At 63.6% G+C, this 15,236-nt stretch overlaps 2 protein-coding genes across 4 annotated transcripts; one reads left to right on the plus strand and one right to left on the minus strand.

Annotated features, from left to right (window-relative positions):
- Window positions 1–5,404: 5,404 nt before the first annotated feature.
- On the plus strand, window positions 5,405–6,869 carry PPDPF (pancreatic progenitor cell differentiation and proliferation factor). Of its 3 annotated transcripts, none has more exons than XM_047746480.1 (5): window positions 5,405–5,524; window positions 5,911–5,991; window positions 6,156–6,233; window positions 6,329–6,425; window positions 6,504–6,869. In XM_047746480.1, exons 2-5 carry the CDS (start codon window positions 5,937–5,939, stop codon window positions 6,616–6,618), a joined length of 345 nt encoding a protein of 114 aa, XP_047602436.1. In that variant the 5' UTR covers window positions 5,405–5,524; window positions 5,911–5,936; the 3' UTR covers window positions 6,619–6,869. The 3 variants fall into 3 exon arrangements, with proteins under 3 accessions (XP_047602436.1, XP_047602435.1, XP_047602437.1); XM_047746479.1 differs by having other exon boundaries at window positions 5,405–5,505; XM_047746481.1 differs by having other exon boundaries at window positions 5,405–5,505; window positions 5,922–5,991.
- Window positions 6,870–8,311: 1,442 nt separating this feature from the next.
- On the minus strand, window positions 8,312–15,124 carry PTK6 (protein tyrosine kinase 6). The gene is given in 12 exon segments (XM_047746482.1): window positions 8,312–8,562; window positions 8,815–8,919; window positions 8,922–8,967; window positions 10,122–10,214; window positions 10,216–10,301; window positions 11,305–11,466; window positions 12,131–12,202; window positions 12,205–12,280; window positions 12,835–12,995; window positions 13,207–13,266; window positions 13,269–13,327; window positions 14,846–15,124. Coding segments are annotated over 12 exon segments (1,338 nt in total). The 5' UTR covers window positions 15,076–15,124; the 3' UTR covers window positions 8,312–8,374.
- Window positions 15,125–15,236: the final 112 nt, after the last annotated feature.

The following is a 15,236-nucleotide window of genomic DNA, read 5'->3' on the forward strand; positions in this document are numbered from 1 at the left end:
CGTGTGCCGTGGGTTGAACTTCAGAGCAGTAAAATGGTTGTTTCTGGTAGTTTTTTCCGGCTTTATAGTCGCATTTTGGGGAGAATGTTTGCTGGCCTCCTCACTCCTTCATGCTGGAAATCCGTAATATCTTTTAGTATTCGATTCACTCTTTCATCAGATATATTTAGTAAATGTCTACGGCATGACAGGTTCTTTCTCGGCCATGGGGAACATGACAGTTACATTCTCTGTCCCCGCAGGCCGGGCCAGCTGACTAGGAAAGATATTTGGTATTTGCAGCGGTGAAAAGCACTGTTAGCCCGTGGGCACCCCTGGCTGAGCACCCACTCCGTGCTCGGTTGGCACCTCCGGCTGAGCACCCGCTCTGTGCTCGGTCCTGCTCTGCTCATTTACATGAAGTGTCTTAACCTCGACGTCGCCTGTGAACCAGGCTCTGCCTGGCCGCTGCCCCCAGGACATCGTCTGGCCACACGAAGGCCCCCATGTAGTAAGCGCTCACCAAATAGTACTCAGGAGCTTTATTTTCCTCTGCAGATGGTGACGTCACCTACAGAGGCTCGTGCCAGGGAAGCTGGCAGCTGCTGCCCCTCAGGAAGGAGACTTCTGACCCTGCAGGTGGGGGGCAGGACTGGTATCCCCAGGCTCCTGGCTTAGTAAATGCAGTTTTTATGTTGACGCTGGAAAGAAAAGTCACCTCCTTTCCCATTCTCTGTCCTTGAAGAGAATGGGAGGCTGGGAGGCTGCGGACATGGCAGCTTGTGTGGGGCCGGCTCCGCGGGTTGCGCAGCCCCGAGACGTGCTCCTGGAAGTAAGGGCTCGCCTGGCCGAGGGTGGCCGGCCGACAGCCCTCGCAGCCCACTCCTTCAGGGCTGGACTCGCCACAGAGCAGCCTTACCCCGGGACTTCCTCCCCTGGGGAACTGCTCTGGCTCTGAGTGACAGGAGCCAAAGGCCCTCCCAGCTGAGCCTAAGCAGGTCACCCCTGGTGTGCCCTCTCGCTCCAAGGCTCCCCACGGGCCCCATCGCCACCCCCCCCCAGCTCTCTCCCAAAAACACACACTGTGTGTCTCACTCTCCGTCCCAGTGCCTGCTCCTGAGACCCTGGCCTGAGACCCTGGCCTGAGATACTTCCCCACGAGGGAGCCCCAGATGGGAGAAGGCCACAGCCAGGCTGAGGCCAGGTGCCTCGCCTGCCCAGGCTGCCAGAAATGGCCTACCACAGGGGGACCCTCAGCACGGCCGGGGATCTGCTTAGTGCCCACAGCCGGCACATGTCTGCATCCAGCCGGGGGGGTGGGGGCAGGGGAGTGTGTCCTGTGGCCTGAGCAGGCTGAGGAAGGGCCTGGCGGACGGGAGTGAGAGCACCAGTGTGAACGGAACCAAATTCCATCCAGCCCACCGGCAGAGCACCAAACGGATTGTCTCCACGTGGTTGTAGGACAGGTTCTCAAATGTGGAAGAGGGAGGAAACCTCAGGAAGTCACAGCCCCAGACGAGAGAGGCCCGGCCCGCGGATTCCTCCGGATCTCTGCTGTGAGCATCCGAAGCTTCTGCCCAGGATGGGGCTCTGGAGGAGGGTGTCAGGACCCCAACCGCCAGGCCCCTCCACACTTCTCCCTGAACCCTCCACACCCAGGGGCCCAGGGGCAGACGCTGTGGCAGCAGGGCTCTCCCGGGGACCGAGCTCTGCTTGTGAGCCCAGCACAAGGAGGGGTTTTGAGACCACGGGGCAGCCCTGCGTGGGCTGCAAGGAGTGGGTGCTCTGCCTGATGTGCCCGCTCTGGGGAGTCACTGGGACATCTCGCCCACTGCTCCCTACCTGGAGGCAGGACAGAGTTTCTACCCACCCAACACACACCTAGAGCCCAGCGTGCCTGGGATCTGGGGGCCAGGGTCCCTGCACCTCCCAGCCCCGGGCTGCCACAACACCTTCTCCACCTCCAGGGACTGAGCTGGGGGGCGGCCCGGCTGTCCACCCGCCCACCTCTACGTACACGGGCCTCGCACTGCCTGGCACATGGTGGGCTTCCCATCAGCTCCAGATGAACAGAGAGCTAGGTCCCAGCCAGGAAGCCCAACAGCAAGGCCAGACTGGCCTCCAGCCCCCAGCCCCTTGCCTCAGAAGCCCTGGCAGCCCTCAGCTGGCCCTATCCTTGGGCAGCCCCCAAGTCCCAGCTGTCCTCCTGCTCCCACTACTGCTCTCCCCAGCCCCGGTAAGCACTCTTCGACCCACCCAGGCCCCCAGGGATGACATCAGCCCCCACTGACCCCCCCAACCCCCAAGCCGTGCCCCTTGTAACCACCATGCCCAGATTCAGAGCGGGCACCCCACTGCCTCAGAGTCTGTGATCTGGCCGCAAGCCCAAGCCCCCTTCCTGGCCCTGTGAGCTGTCCAAGGCCCTGGTGGCCCTCAAGCTGACCTCTCAAGCTTTGGGCCCGGAAACCACCATCCTGTATGAGGCACGGGGGAGACACACCACAAGGCACCCACACACTCAGCCAAGGACCGCAGGGACAAGGGGGTCTAGGAAAGGGGCAGAGCCCCAAGGCTGAGGGTCCTTCCGAGAGAACAAGCCTGGTTCTTTTTTTTTTTTTTTTAAGATTTTATTTATTTATTCATTTATTATTATTTGTTATTTATTTATTTATTAGAGAGAAAGAGTGAAAGAGAGAGCGTGTGGGAGGGGTGAGGGTCAAAGGGAGAAGCAGACCCCCTGCTGAGCAGGGAGCCTGATGTGGGACTCGATCTGGGACTCCAGGATCATGACCTGAGCCAAAGGCAGTTGCTTAACCAACTGAACCACCCAGGATCCCAGGGTCCCAACAAACCTGGTTCTTACCAGAATGTTCCTCCCTCCTGGGGTCAACGGCACTGACCCATCTGCCTTCTAAGTGACCTCAGCGGCCCCAGCAGGCCCGCCTACCTCTCCAGGCTCAGGCCCTGCCACTGCACCCCCCCCCCATCCCGGGCTCTACTGGCTTCCCTGCTTGTCCTTCCCCCCTTCTCCACCTACCTCGGACCCCTGCTGTCTTGTCTCACCAAGTGGGGGCCCTGCCCTCTGGACCGGCCCTTCCGCTTCAAGGAGCTCCTGGCTGTCCGGCTGAGCCATGGCTCACGGCACATGCTCAACAAACCCACGTACCGAGTGTCACAACGGCACAAGGTCTGAGTCAGGACCAGCCCCGTCCTCCCAGCGGCACGAGAGCCCCTCCCCACGTCTCACTCTGACACCCCGTCTCCAGCATCCCTGCCCGACTCTCTGTTCCTTACCGGGCAGTAAAGGCAGGGGCTGTTGGCCTCAATTTCCCCCACAGTTTTGTGAACCCAAACACCAAATCCCATCACGATTTAAGCCCACCGGAAGCTGCCCCTCGCTTGGGGATGGTGCCCAGAGGCTGCCAGCACACAGTCCTGCTTCTCAGGGGAGGCTGAGTCAGGAGAGACACAGGCACCAGGCAAGCCCGCTGGGTGTATGCTGGCCAGTGGGGGCAGGGGGCTCTGCCGGCCACTTCAGGCTAGCATGTGGTCAGGGACTGGCTCCAGAGCTGAGACCAGAGGAGGGAGGCTGCTGTCACCCAGTGGGTGGCTCCAGGGGCCATGAGCAGAGATGGCTGCCCCCCAGCATGGGCCCCGGAGAGCCAGGAACACCATGGTGTGGCTTTGGTGCACTTGACCCACACTACCAGACTCTAGGTTGAGTGAGTGCAAGGCTGAGGCAGGGATGGCAGATGTCCCTCAAGAATTAAATTCGATTTGCACTAAAGTCACACCTAGTTCATGATCCCAAATTAGCCCCCTGAAGGGGGCCAGGAAGCCAGCCCAGAGGTGCTGAGAGTCAATAAGAGGGGAAGGTCCCCGGGTGTGAAGCAGGCTTTGGGGAAGAGGCAGAACGTGAGCCAGCTGGCAGGTGCCTGTGGCCATCCTGCCCAGTCAGGTTGTCCCCCTTGTGTGTGAGATCCCCCTCACCCTGGTGAGAACCCCTGCAATGGGGACTGGCCCACCGGGAAGAGATGAAGGAGGTAGAGAAGGAGCTCCCCTTCGGGGGCCCTAGACCACACTGCGGCCCAAGCCAAGTCCCGGTCAGGAAGTCTACAGTCCCAACCCTCACCCAGCCCTACGAAGGGTCCTATCCAGGGACTGCCAGGCCCTCCCCTCCCAAGGCCTTGACTTCCCTTCTGCTGAGTGAGAAGTTGGAGTGGGGCCAGGAATCCTGCAGGGATCCTTGAGGGGGTTTGAAAACAGGGAGGGCCCGGTGGAAAAGGTTATGAGAGCTTCCGCGTGCCTTCTCCCGGAAGCCCCTGCGGACATCTCAACACCTGCCCGTCATGAGGGAAGAGACCCCCCAGCCAGGGCCTAGAGTACAGAGGGAGGCTGGGGCTTGGGGCCTGTGAGAAGGGACTAAGCGGCTGGGGGGAGAGCTGATCTCCACCCAGAGAAGGAAGTCGTCCTCCCGATCTGCAGACCAGGTGTGGCAAGGCCCCACACACTTCAGGGTTGCCCCGAATAGGGGGCCACTCTTGACAACCGCCCGTTCAAATAAGCCTCCCTCTGTGCCCCTGCTGCCCTCCAGCTCCTGCCCTCTCTTGCAGCCTGGGCCTGGCTGGCAGCTGGGTGCAGGAAGACTGAAGCTGGAGGCCGGAGTCCCCTCCCTCCGAACTGTGGGGAGGGGACACCTGCTTTGAAGTCCGGAAGGGCAGCAGGGCTCAGCCCAGCGCCCACCGCTGGGGCGAGGGTATGCTGCTGGGGGCCCACAGACCAGAGGCCCCAGTCTGTCCTGGATGAGAGTGGGACAGGCTCCATCCCCAAGGGAGGAGGCAGAGGAGAGGGACACTGCAGAGGCTGGACCTACCGCGCCAGGGTATTACCCCCACAGCCTCCGAAGGGCTGGAGAGGTTGAGACCGGGTGGACCACCTGCAGTCCCGGAAAGGCGAAGGGGCCTCGTTCTGGGACAGGAGCGAGGCCTCCTTTAGGGCAGGAGAGGTGGCGGGATAAGCCCTGCTCCGGGTCCTGGTAGGAGGGTCATTTAATCACCCCAATCCCAGGCCAGGCCGCTCCAGCTCGGACTGATGCCGCGGGGCCGGCCCCCACCAGGGCGGGCGGAGGAGAGCGGGTCCGGGACCCGGCCTCGCGGAGGCGGGAAGCAGGGCGGGCGGAGGCGGTCTTGCAGGAGCTGGGCGGGGGGCGGGATGGGGGCGGGGCCTGGCCAAGCTGGGGGGCGGGGGGCGGGGCGGGGCGGGGGCCGGGGAGAGGCCTGGTCGGGCGGGGGTTGGGGCCTGGCCAGGAGGGGGCGGGGCCTGGCCGGAGCCGGGGGTGCTCCCGCCCCCCGTGACGCGAGCGCGGCGCCGCGATCGTAGTCGGCGCGTCCGCGCGTGCGCACCCCGCGCGCTTCTGTCGCTGAGCGGCCCTCGGCGGTCTCTTCTGCAAATGGGCTCCGTGGCCTAGTGTCCCCGTCCCCGCCACCTGTGGTCGCGCGCCGAGGCCCGCGAGGGGTCGCCGCCGAGGTGAGGCCCCTGGCAGCGCGTGAGTGGGGTCATGCGGCCCGAGGGGGCGGGGGGATGATCCCCGGCGCCGCGGCTGGCGGGACCCACCGACGGGCGGACCGAAGGTCGGACGGCCGGGGACGCGGGGTGGGGGCGGCCGCGCGTGCCGGACCGGCGTCTCCTGGAGCCCCAGGCCCGCGGCCCCGCGCACAAAGCGCCTTTGTTGCGGCCGGTGCGGGCCAGTTTGCGCCGCCCGGGACCCGCGCCGCCGCCGGGGCTGGCGCTCCAGGAACCACCCCATCGGGTCCATCTGGCCCGCGTCCCTGACCCCGGCGTCTGGATGGGGGCGGGTCGGCCCGAGGGGGGAACGCCCTTCCCGAGGGGCGGCGGGTGACCGGCGTGGCGCCCCGACCCCTGCGTGCGCAGGTTTCCACCAGCCCACAGGCGACGGCATGGCCGCCATCCCCTCCAGCGGCTCGCTCGTGGCCACCCACGACTACTACCGACGTGAGTAAGCCCCTCGCCCTCTGCCCTACAGGCCTCCTCTGGGAGCGGGGAGGGCTGCTAGGGACCTGTGGCTCTGCCTGGGTGCTGCCAGCCTAGCCGGCGCTTGGTGGACAGGGCAGGGGTCGCGGTGCCCTGCGGAGCTGACCGGGGCCTCTCTTCTCCAGGCCGCCTGGGCTCCACGTCCAGTAACAGCTCCTGCGGAAGTGTGGAGTGCGCTGGGGAAGCCATCCCTCACCCCCCGGGTGAGTGCAGGTCCACTCGCCCTGGTGGCAACCATCTGGGCAGGATCCCACCAGGAGCGGGCAGCAGCACCATGACTCCCCTTTGTTCCTCTCAGGTCTCCCCAAGGCCGACCCGGGCCACTGGTGGGCAAGCTTTTTCTTCGGGAAGTCCACCGTCCCGTTCATGGCTACAGTGTTGGAGTCCCCCGAACGGTGAGAACACGTTCCTGGGGGCCAGCACGGGAGATGGGGGAAGGTGGAAGTCGCCTCTGACCACAAGCTCTCCCCCAGCTCGGAGCCTCCCCAGGCCTCCAGCAGCACCATCACCAGCGACTCAGCTCTGGAAGCCGTGAGGAAGCAGCCTGGTGGCCGGCCTGGCAAAGCCAACGTGGGGCCGCCATCCTGAGGGCCGAGGCCGGGCTTGGGGAGGTGCTGCGCTCATCAGAGCCCCTCCCCTTCCCTCCCCCCCCTTCCCAGAGACCAGGCCGGCTGCTGCGGGCAGAAGCAGTCAGGTTGTTTTATATCAAAAGAGCAAAACACCAAAAAGGAAGTTGAGAGAATCCCACTCTTCACTGTCCAAGCCACACGCAAACCTTCCACACACCCTGGAACCCTGTGCCTCGCACCATGCGGAAAATAAACTCCAAGCAGCCAGTAGCCCTGATGGTGTGTGTGAGCTGCGTGCCCTGGGAGCCCTTCCCCACCTCACTTCTCGGCAGGGCGGGAAGTTGGTCTGGCCCAGGTTCACGCGGGCAAGCTGCTTCGGCGAGTGCGGAGTGCGGATGGGGAGGGCTCCCCCAGAGCCTGGGGGTACAGGCAGTTCCGAGGAGAAGCCTCCAGGGCAGCTGCTGAGGTTCAGGTCCTCAGACTTGGCCCCTGCCACTGGGTTCAGGAGCCCCCAATGAGAGGGACCTAGTGCTCCCCCCCACTCTTGACACCAGGGAGGGCAGTAAGGGAACAGGACCAAGGCTGTCCCAGCTGGTGTGGAGCAGCCCACTGGGCCATGCTATCTCCAGGTGCCTTCCTAGAACAGTTCTGCCTCTTCCAGCCCGTTGTAGGACAAATTCTGGTCAGCCCCCCCCCCCCCCCCCCCCGCCGAGACACAGGGACCAGAAATTAACACCGAGTGGTAAGGGGTGTGGGGGCATTCCAGAGGGACTGTCTCACCACAGGTAACCCAGCTCTGGACAGACCAACCAGGGACCTGGGGAGGCTGTGGTTGTGCCATTCTCCACCCACCTCCTCGGGCAGGCATGCTTGGTGGGCTGACAGTGTCCACACTCGCTTAGTGGCCAGCAGGGCTTGACCCAGGTCTGGTGGTTAGGGGAAGGGGGCTTAGTATGAGATCAGGGGAGCCCGGCTCCCCTCCTGCCGGTCTTCCCCGGGTGCGTGCTGTAAACAGCTGTGCAGATCCAGTCCAAGGCATCAGCGGAACTTGTGGGCCCTAGGGCTGCAGCCACCATCCTGTCTGCCCCTGTTGTGTCCAGGCAGGAGGATGGGTGGAAGAGGTCCACCTTCCCAACACTCCAGATGGACCCAGAGTGGAGCGGTGCCCCAGAATCTTGCCTGAGCACTAGCCAGCCTCCCCAGTGTCCAAATGAGTCCCTCAGAGCTTGTGTGGGCAGCTGCTGATAGCCATGGCCGCAGGCAGGAGACAGCAGTGCCCCACCAGCAAACAGCCCATCTTCACAGAGTGCTGGGAAGTCTGTGTTTCCTCCTAGTGAGGAGATTGGCATGGGCTGGGTGGCATAGGGTGAGCCTAGCCAAAGCCCAGATCCTTCCCATGTACCACCTGAGGAGGTCCTGACTGAGCGGGTGGGCTTTAGTTCAGGACTAGCAACAGCACCACTCCCTTTAGAAAGGAGGGTCGTCAGGCTTCTGGAGAATTCAAGTTGGAGTTGACAGTGGCGGGCCCTGGCACTTGGCAGGAGCTGGTTTCTCGGGAGCAGACAGGACGGGCAGCCTCAGCTCCCTGGCTGCAGAGGGCAGGCTTCCCCTGCCCCAGGAGAGGGCGGGCCCCCCAGTGTCTAGCCCAGTTCTGGAACTGTCAGCACCTTCAGTGGGTCTGTCCTCCTGATGGGAGGTCCAGGACGGCACTAGGCCCATCTTCACAGGACCTGGCCTGGTGGCCTTCCTCGGTGGCAGCAGGGAGGCTGTCCCCCTCAGAGCGGGTTCTCGTACCTGCTGACACTGGAGAGCTTCTCCCACAGGGCTTGGAAGCAGGGCCGGTGCTCGGGGTCCCTGTGCCAGCATGAGAGCGTTAGCTTGTGTGCGGTGGCTGGGCACTCCAGGGGACAGGGCATGCGGTAGCCCAACTCCACCCTCAGGACGGCCTTGTGGCTGGATGTGCCTGTGGTGGGACGGCCAGAGGGGCTGCAGGGGCTGGAAGCTGGTGCCCAGTGAGCCTCTCCTCGCCCCTAGGACACCACGCTGCCCTCTACCCCCTCCCAGGAAACCCTGGGCTGAGCTCCTGCCTGCTGCCCCCCTGTGCACGGATGCCCCCGGAGTGCCACCCTGGGAGGCTGGCTGTGCAGGTGCCAAGTCAGGTGATGGCACCCTCCCGCCCTGTCCACCATCGGGGATGCTGTCAGGGGCCCAGTACCTGGATAGGGTATCTGACCCCGACTGAAAATCTCATGGAGGAGAATCCCGAAGGACCAGACATCAGATTTGATGGAGTAAAGCCCTTGGGAGAGGGTCTCGGGGCGGTCCACTTGTAGGGGATGTTGTGGTCGTGGGAAACGTAGATGTCCTCCTGCAAGCGGACACGCGCTGGGTGGGCCTCGGCAGCTGCCCACACCCCACCCCTGCCCTGGCCATATGGGGAGCTGGGGTTCATGGGGGGCCAGTGCAGCTCAGGCACCGATGACCACCACAGTGCCGCTAGAGCGGGTGCAGCTTCCCCTCCGATTCAGGGCGGGGGGCGGGGGGCAGGGCAGGTCAGGTCTGGAATGCACATGCTCTGGTCCCCATGTGGTGTCACAGTCCCAGGGGTGGGCCCATATGAGCATATGCTCGGTCTGTGACTGCCATGGTGGCCCCGTGGGCACGCTAGCTGCTTCACACAGCTGCCCGCAGCTCCCCTGACATGCTTGGACAGCCCAGGGGAATCACGCTCAGCCTGCCTTCCCAGCTGCCACCGAGTGCTGAGGGAATCGCCGTTCTAGAAGCAACCAGCTCACGATGAAGAAGGAACTGTGGCATCAGGACAGCCACCCGGGAGCAAAGGGCCCCAGACGCCTGCTCTCAGGGCCCCCAAGCAGAGGGCACCAGAAACAGCGAGAGAAGCCGTCGAGCCCATGTGACCCTGGTCTGCTCCAGGAGTGAGCCGGTGACTTTGGGGCTTTCAGGAAGTTGGAAACAGCTCTAAGGAAGCACGTGATGACTGTAAGAGATCCCCGTTAAGTGTCAGAAATGTGATTGTGGCTGAAATACTGAAGTGTGCACACGGGGACTTGGGTCTAACCTCGTGGAAGGAGTGGGGGCCTACCTGGAGGGTCTGATGGGGACAGAGCACTCAGGACATCATTCTGTCCACTCCTGTCTTCTGTGTGCGGGGCGGGTGGGGAAGATGTCTGCCCCGAGCTCACGAGGCTCCCCAGCCTCTGCCCCCATCACACAGGCGAGGCAAGCCGCCCAAATCAATGAGCACAGGCACACCCACCTCCCCAGCTGCCCTACCCGTGTGCGGTCTCCCTTCCCTCCTGCAGCCCCTGCAAGGGCAGACGCCTCCCTTCCAGCCTTGGAGCCCTCCGGGAAGCCTCCACTCCCCATTGCGGCACAGCTCTGGCCCCGGAGCCCTGTATCTCGCCCTCCGGCCTCCCCGAGGCTGAAGGCAGGCAAGCCCAGACACCCCAGCTCCAGGCACAGAGGACACCCTGCACCCCCGACTCACACCCTGGGCCCTACCTGGATGAGTCTGGCTAGCCCAAAGTCACCCACTTTGCAGACGTTGTGGGCGCCCACAAGGATGTTCCTGGTGGCCAGGGCCCGGTGGACATTAATTCTGTGACTGCAGGTAGCACATGTCCTCGGCCACCTGAGAGGCAATGTCCACCAGCTCTGAGACGGGCAAGGACTTCTTGGAGTCTGCAGAGCAGGGGGAGCACGATCAGAGGGACTCTGCGTGCCACCGGGCTCAGGCACCAGGCTGGGCCAGAGGGCAGCTGCCTGATGTCACACTGGACCAGGGGACCTGTCTCAGCCCTTCCAGGAGGCGGTGATGGGTTAGAGCCAGAGTGCAGCTGGCACACTCCCTCCACCCCACGCCCCGATTCCTTTCTGGGAACCCGCACTAAGGCCATAGGAACTCCTCGAAGCATTGTCTCAGAGCGGAAAACCTCAGAGCGGTTCCACACCAGGTAACTCGCGAAACAGGCACCGCTCGTGGACATGGTCACGGGCCGGCGGGCGCGCCGTCCTGAAGGACATCTGATGGCGGGGACCCAGCGGCAGTGGTCAGACTTGCCGTAAGAAACGTTCGGTTCCGCGTTCCAAACCGGGTAAAAATCGCCCGGGCCCGCACTTGGTGCAGCATACGCTTCTCGCCCCAGGGCCGCTCCGACACGGAGAACCTCCGCTGACCGCAGCGGTCACGTTTGGTTTGGGAGGTAAACGAACAGGTCCTGTGACCAGGGTCTGTGAGTCCAGGAGATCCTCCGTGTGTGTGCAGAGCGTGTGTAGGAGAGGTGTGCACGCATGTGTAAGTGCTCACACACGTCCAAACATGGTGGGAAGGGCCAGCGCCTTCCGGAGAGCAAAGAGCCGGGCTGGCGTGTTCTGGAAGCTGCGGTGGGGCAGGCCTCAGGGACCTGTGGCTGAAGGAATTAGGGCTGTTCTTGTCTTACTTGTACTTCTCCGTGTTTTCTCCAGTTCCTACAATGAATCGGTGGTGCGTTTTCACAAGATACGTTAAATCCTTTCTCAAGCAGGGCCCGTGGACAAAGGCACCAGAGCTCCCTGGTAGTCTGTGCCTGGTACCGGGTGATGTGGGTTTTCCCCCCTTTGTGCAACTTTCCCACGCCCTCCAAAAGCATGGGTCCCTTGGATCCCAGGAAAGGAGCCCCGAGTACGGCCCAGCAGGCCGGCTCACCCCGCAGCAGCTCCAGCAGGCTCCCCTTGGCCATGAGCTCCGTGACGATGTACACGGGGTCCCCCACAGATGCCATGGCACACAGCGTCAGGATGTCCTTGTGCTGAAGCTTCTTCATGGCCTGGATCTCTGCCTGGAACGTGTGCTGGTGCAGAAGGTTGTCTGCAGGGTCAGGCCCAGCCTTCCCCACCCCCCCCCCCAGCTGGGGGCCATGGGAAGGGGACACTGGGCCCACTGCTGCCCTCATCACACACTGGACACCATGAGTGCGACGCCTGCCCAAGCCCGATGTGAGGCAGAGCACCCCCAAGTGTGTCCCCGTGAGCCCCTGATTTCTGAAGGGGGCGGTTAATGGGTTTAAAGGAGATTTGAGATGAACCTTCAAATTTCTAGTGGTCTATTTCTTTTACTGGTTTTCCATTTACCTTAAGAATTTAAAATTCCCAGGTGCCTGGGTGGCTCAGTGGGCTGGGCCGCTGCCTTCGGCTCGGGTCATGATCTCGGGGTCCTGGGATCGAGTCCCGCGTCGGGCTCTCTGCTCAGCGGGGAGCCTGCTTCCCCCTCTCTCTCTGCCTGCCTCTCTGCCTACTTGTGATCTCTGTCTGTCAAATAAATAAATAAAATCTTTTAAAAAAAAAAGAATTTAAAATTCCCTTTTTAAATAAATGCATTTAGGTGAAAACCTAGACATCGAAAGGAAAATGCCGCGGGAAGCTGTTGTAGACGCCACACACAGTGCACCCTGGGCAGGCACGTAGCACGTGGGACCTCACCCCCTGAGCAAGGCCAGGAGGGCCTGCTGGGTCCCTGGAGGGGGCCCACTCACCTCGAGCGATCACCTTAATGGCCACTCGGACCTGGTCCTTCCAGACCCCTTCGAAGACCTCCCTGAAGTACCAGAGCCCAGCTTCCTGCAGAGCCTGAACTTGTGTGGTCTCTCCCCGTCTGCCCAGTGCAGCGGGGGCTCAGGCTCGGGCTGCAGAGCCAGGCGGGGGTGCGGGGTACCCAGCCCACCCTTCAGGAATTCCCCACTCTGACCCCACGACGGGCAGCCCTGCTCTCTCCTCCGATGCAGGCAACCTCTTGCTGAGGTCCCAGGGTCCAGCACATGGCCGGGCTTTCCCACAGGCCACCCCCCCTCGGCCACCCTCTGCCATATCCTACAGACGCCCTCACCACCCTTGCAGGGACGAGCCTCTGTGCGGCTCGAGGGCGTTGTTGATGCTGTGATGTTGGCCACACAGACAAACCTCCCCGCCAGAGGGACGCAGGACTGGGCAGGAGCATAGCTGACCCTTCCCTGTCCCAGGCGTGAGCACAGCCCCTGAGGAAGGCTGGTCCCAGCCCAGGCCACCTGCTCCCACATCCGCATCTGTAGGACCGCAGTGTCAGAACAGCGAGAGTCCCTGCGGCCAGGTCTCCCCAAAGCCCCTTGAGCCAGTGAGCACCCCGGGACCCACACCCACCCCATGTGAGGGGAGGAGCGGGAGCACGGTGGGGAGCAAGGGGGTTTGTGGCAGGCAGCTCTACCTTCCGGCAGGGCACAGTCGGCCACAGCCCGTGGGACAGGCTCCGGGCTTTGTGGTGCTCCAGGAGTTCGGCCAGGCTGGGGACGGACGCGGCCTCGCTGAGGTGCCCCCGGCCGGCGCGACGCCAGACCCTGTAATGCCTCACGGCCTGCCTGTCCCGCACTGCAGGGGTGAGGGGGCAAGCCCGTGGGCTAGGGCACCCAGACAGCTGCTCGGGAGTGGCAGTCCTGCCCCCTGGAGGGAAGGCCGGGTGGGGGGGCGGGAGGTAGGGGCGTGAGGGGTGTTTGCCAGGCAGCGGGAGGAGGCCGGGCCAGGGGCCAGGAGGTCAAGTGCAGGTGGGGCCACAGAAGGGAAAAGATGCAGGACGCCGTACCTGAGAGAGCGTAGTCGGTGCCCGGCTTCTCGCTGACCCTGACCAGGAAGGCCCCCACCCACTGCCCTCAGCCTGCAGGCGACGCTGCGCTTCCAAGCAGGAGATGGGCCCAAAGAACCACCTGGGGGCGGGGCCAGTCCTAAGCCTGCGCTGACCTTCAGCCCATGCCCTCTGACCCACATCCTCTCACCCTGCCCACCCCGAATCCCAGCCCCCCTCACCTGACCGGCCACCTCCGCATGCCCCCAACCCTGACCCACAGCCCCCCTCTGATATGGTCCCTGGCCAGAGGCCACTGCATTGCCCATCAGAGACGCCAAATGTCCCAAGTGGCTGGTGTGGACACCAGGAAAGGCCTCAGTGACCCAGGAGTGGTGCAGGCGCCAGCCACCACCCTGCCCAGTGCATTCCCCGAGTGTAGGGTCAGAGCCACTCCTGTCCCAGAAACACACCTCCCATGCCATGAGTGGGACCACCTTGTCCTGTGACCCGGGCCACAGACACTCTGCTCTAGAACCTTAGGAACTGGGGTTCGGCGTCTGAATGGCAAGGCTCTACATGTGCACACTTACACACGTGCCCACCCATGCTGCCACACACCAGCACCACAGCTCAGATAAGCCTGGATAGCAGGGTGGAGCTGCCAGCTGCTCTGCCCTTGGTTCCTACTCCCTCAGGCATTGCTGCCACAGGAACCCCTCACCCTCCCTGGGGCCCCATGAGGGTCACGCCCCACCCTGGCCAACTTAGCATGTCTTGAATCTCATTTGCTCATTCCTCCAAGCACCTTGCCTCCTTCCTGCTTTTCAAAGGCACTAGGTTCTCAGGACCTCAGGGCCTTTGCACCAGCCATGCTCTGCATGTTCCCTGTCCCGGACCCCGCCTTCTGAAACCACGCTGTCTGTGACCGCACCGCTTGTCTCCTCACACGCATTTGCCATGTTACTCCTCCAGAGCTCGGGGTCACAGGGGTGCAGGCAGGCAGCGGAGTGTCTCCTGCCAGACCCTCCTGGCCCAGAGCTCAGGCGGCTGTGCACATGCTCACTCCAGGCTGCCCTCTGTGGTCCGAGCCTCCAGGCGCCTCCTTGCAGGGATGGGACAGCCTGCAGCCCACGCCCAGACGGGCATGTCGCAGTGACCCTCCTGCTTCCTCTAACTAGGTCATGCATCTGGTTTCAGCTATTTGGAAGGTCAGTGATGCTTTGCTCCCCAAAAGGCCCAGTCCCTGCCTGGGCCTCCCTCACAGACCCCCTCCCTGTCGGCCACCCAGAAGCCCCCTGTGGGCCCCTCCTTCCCCTCTGGGTTCTGTCATCACAAAGTGACTGTGGCGGAGCCCAGGGGCAGGGGCCACACGCCTCTGCAGCTCTGTATCATGTCACCCTGCTGGAGCCTAGTCAGCTCTCAGGGGGCCAGGATGGTGGGGTCCAGCCCCAGCCAGGGGGCACGGGGAGGCGGGGTCACGGGCCCCCTGTCCTCACTGGCCTCCTGGAGGCTGGCCCAGCACCCTGCCCCTCCCCAGCGCCCAGCCGCAGTGGCACAAAGCTCTGTCTGGAGGGCTGCCCTGCCCTGAGCTCTTGAGGGGCTGCAGGGGGCCAGGGGGGCACCTTGAGGGTCCCACAAGGGCCACGGGGACACTCACGGCTCAGACTCTACCGTCTCCTTCTTGGCCAGGTAGTTGTGGAGCGCGTAGCCCTCGGTCAGCGGCCTGCCCACCTCATCCAGCGACGCGGCCCACCTCCGCTCCTCCTCCTTCCCGGCCGCGTGGAACAGAGCCCTCGCCTGGAAGGTCAGCTCCTCATCCCTCTGGGCCTCCAAGTCCCAGAGGCCCACATACTGGGGGCCCGGGGGAGCCTGGCCCCAGGACGCCATGGCGGGTGCCACGGCAGGACCGGCCTCCTGGCCTCACAGCCAGTTCCTGAGCAGCCCACAGCACCCCTTGTGGCTGGTGGGGCGGACCCTGACAGGCGGTCCCCACCCAGCCGAGGAGCCAGCTCACGTCTAGTGAGGAGAGGCCCTGCCAGGCCAGCCAC

Source organism: Lutra lutra, chromosome 9 (assembly GCF_902655055.1).
Source record: "Lutra lutra chromosome 9, mLutLut1.2, whole genome shotgun sequence".
NCBI lineage: Eukaryota > Metazoa > Chordata > Mammalia > Carnivora > Mustelidae > Lutra > Lutra lutra.

Coding starts and splice junctions, on each gene's coding strand:
- PPDPF (XM_047746480.1), top strand. CDS start 5,937: ATGGCCGCCATCCCCTCCAGCGGCTCGCTCGTGGCCACCCACGACTAC. Junction 6,234..6,328: donor AGCCATCCCTCACCCCCCGG/GTGAGTGCAGGT, acceptor TGTTCCTCTCAG/GTCTCCCCAAGGCCGACCCG. Junction 6,426..6,503: donor GTGTTGGAGTCCCCCGAACG/GTGAGAACACGT, acceptor GCTCTCCCCCAG/CTCGGAGCCTCCCCAGGCCT.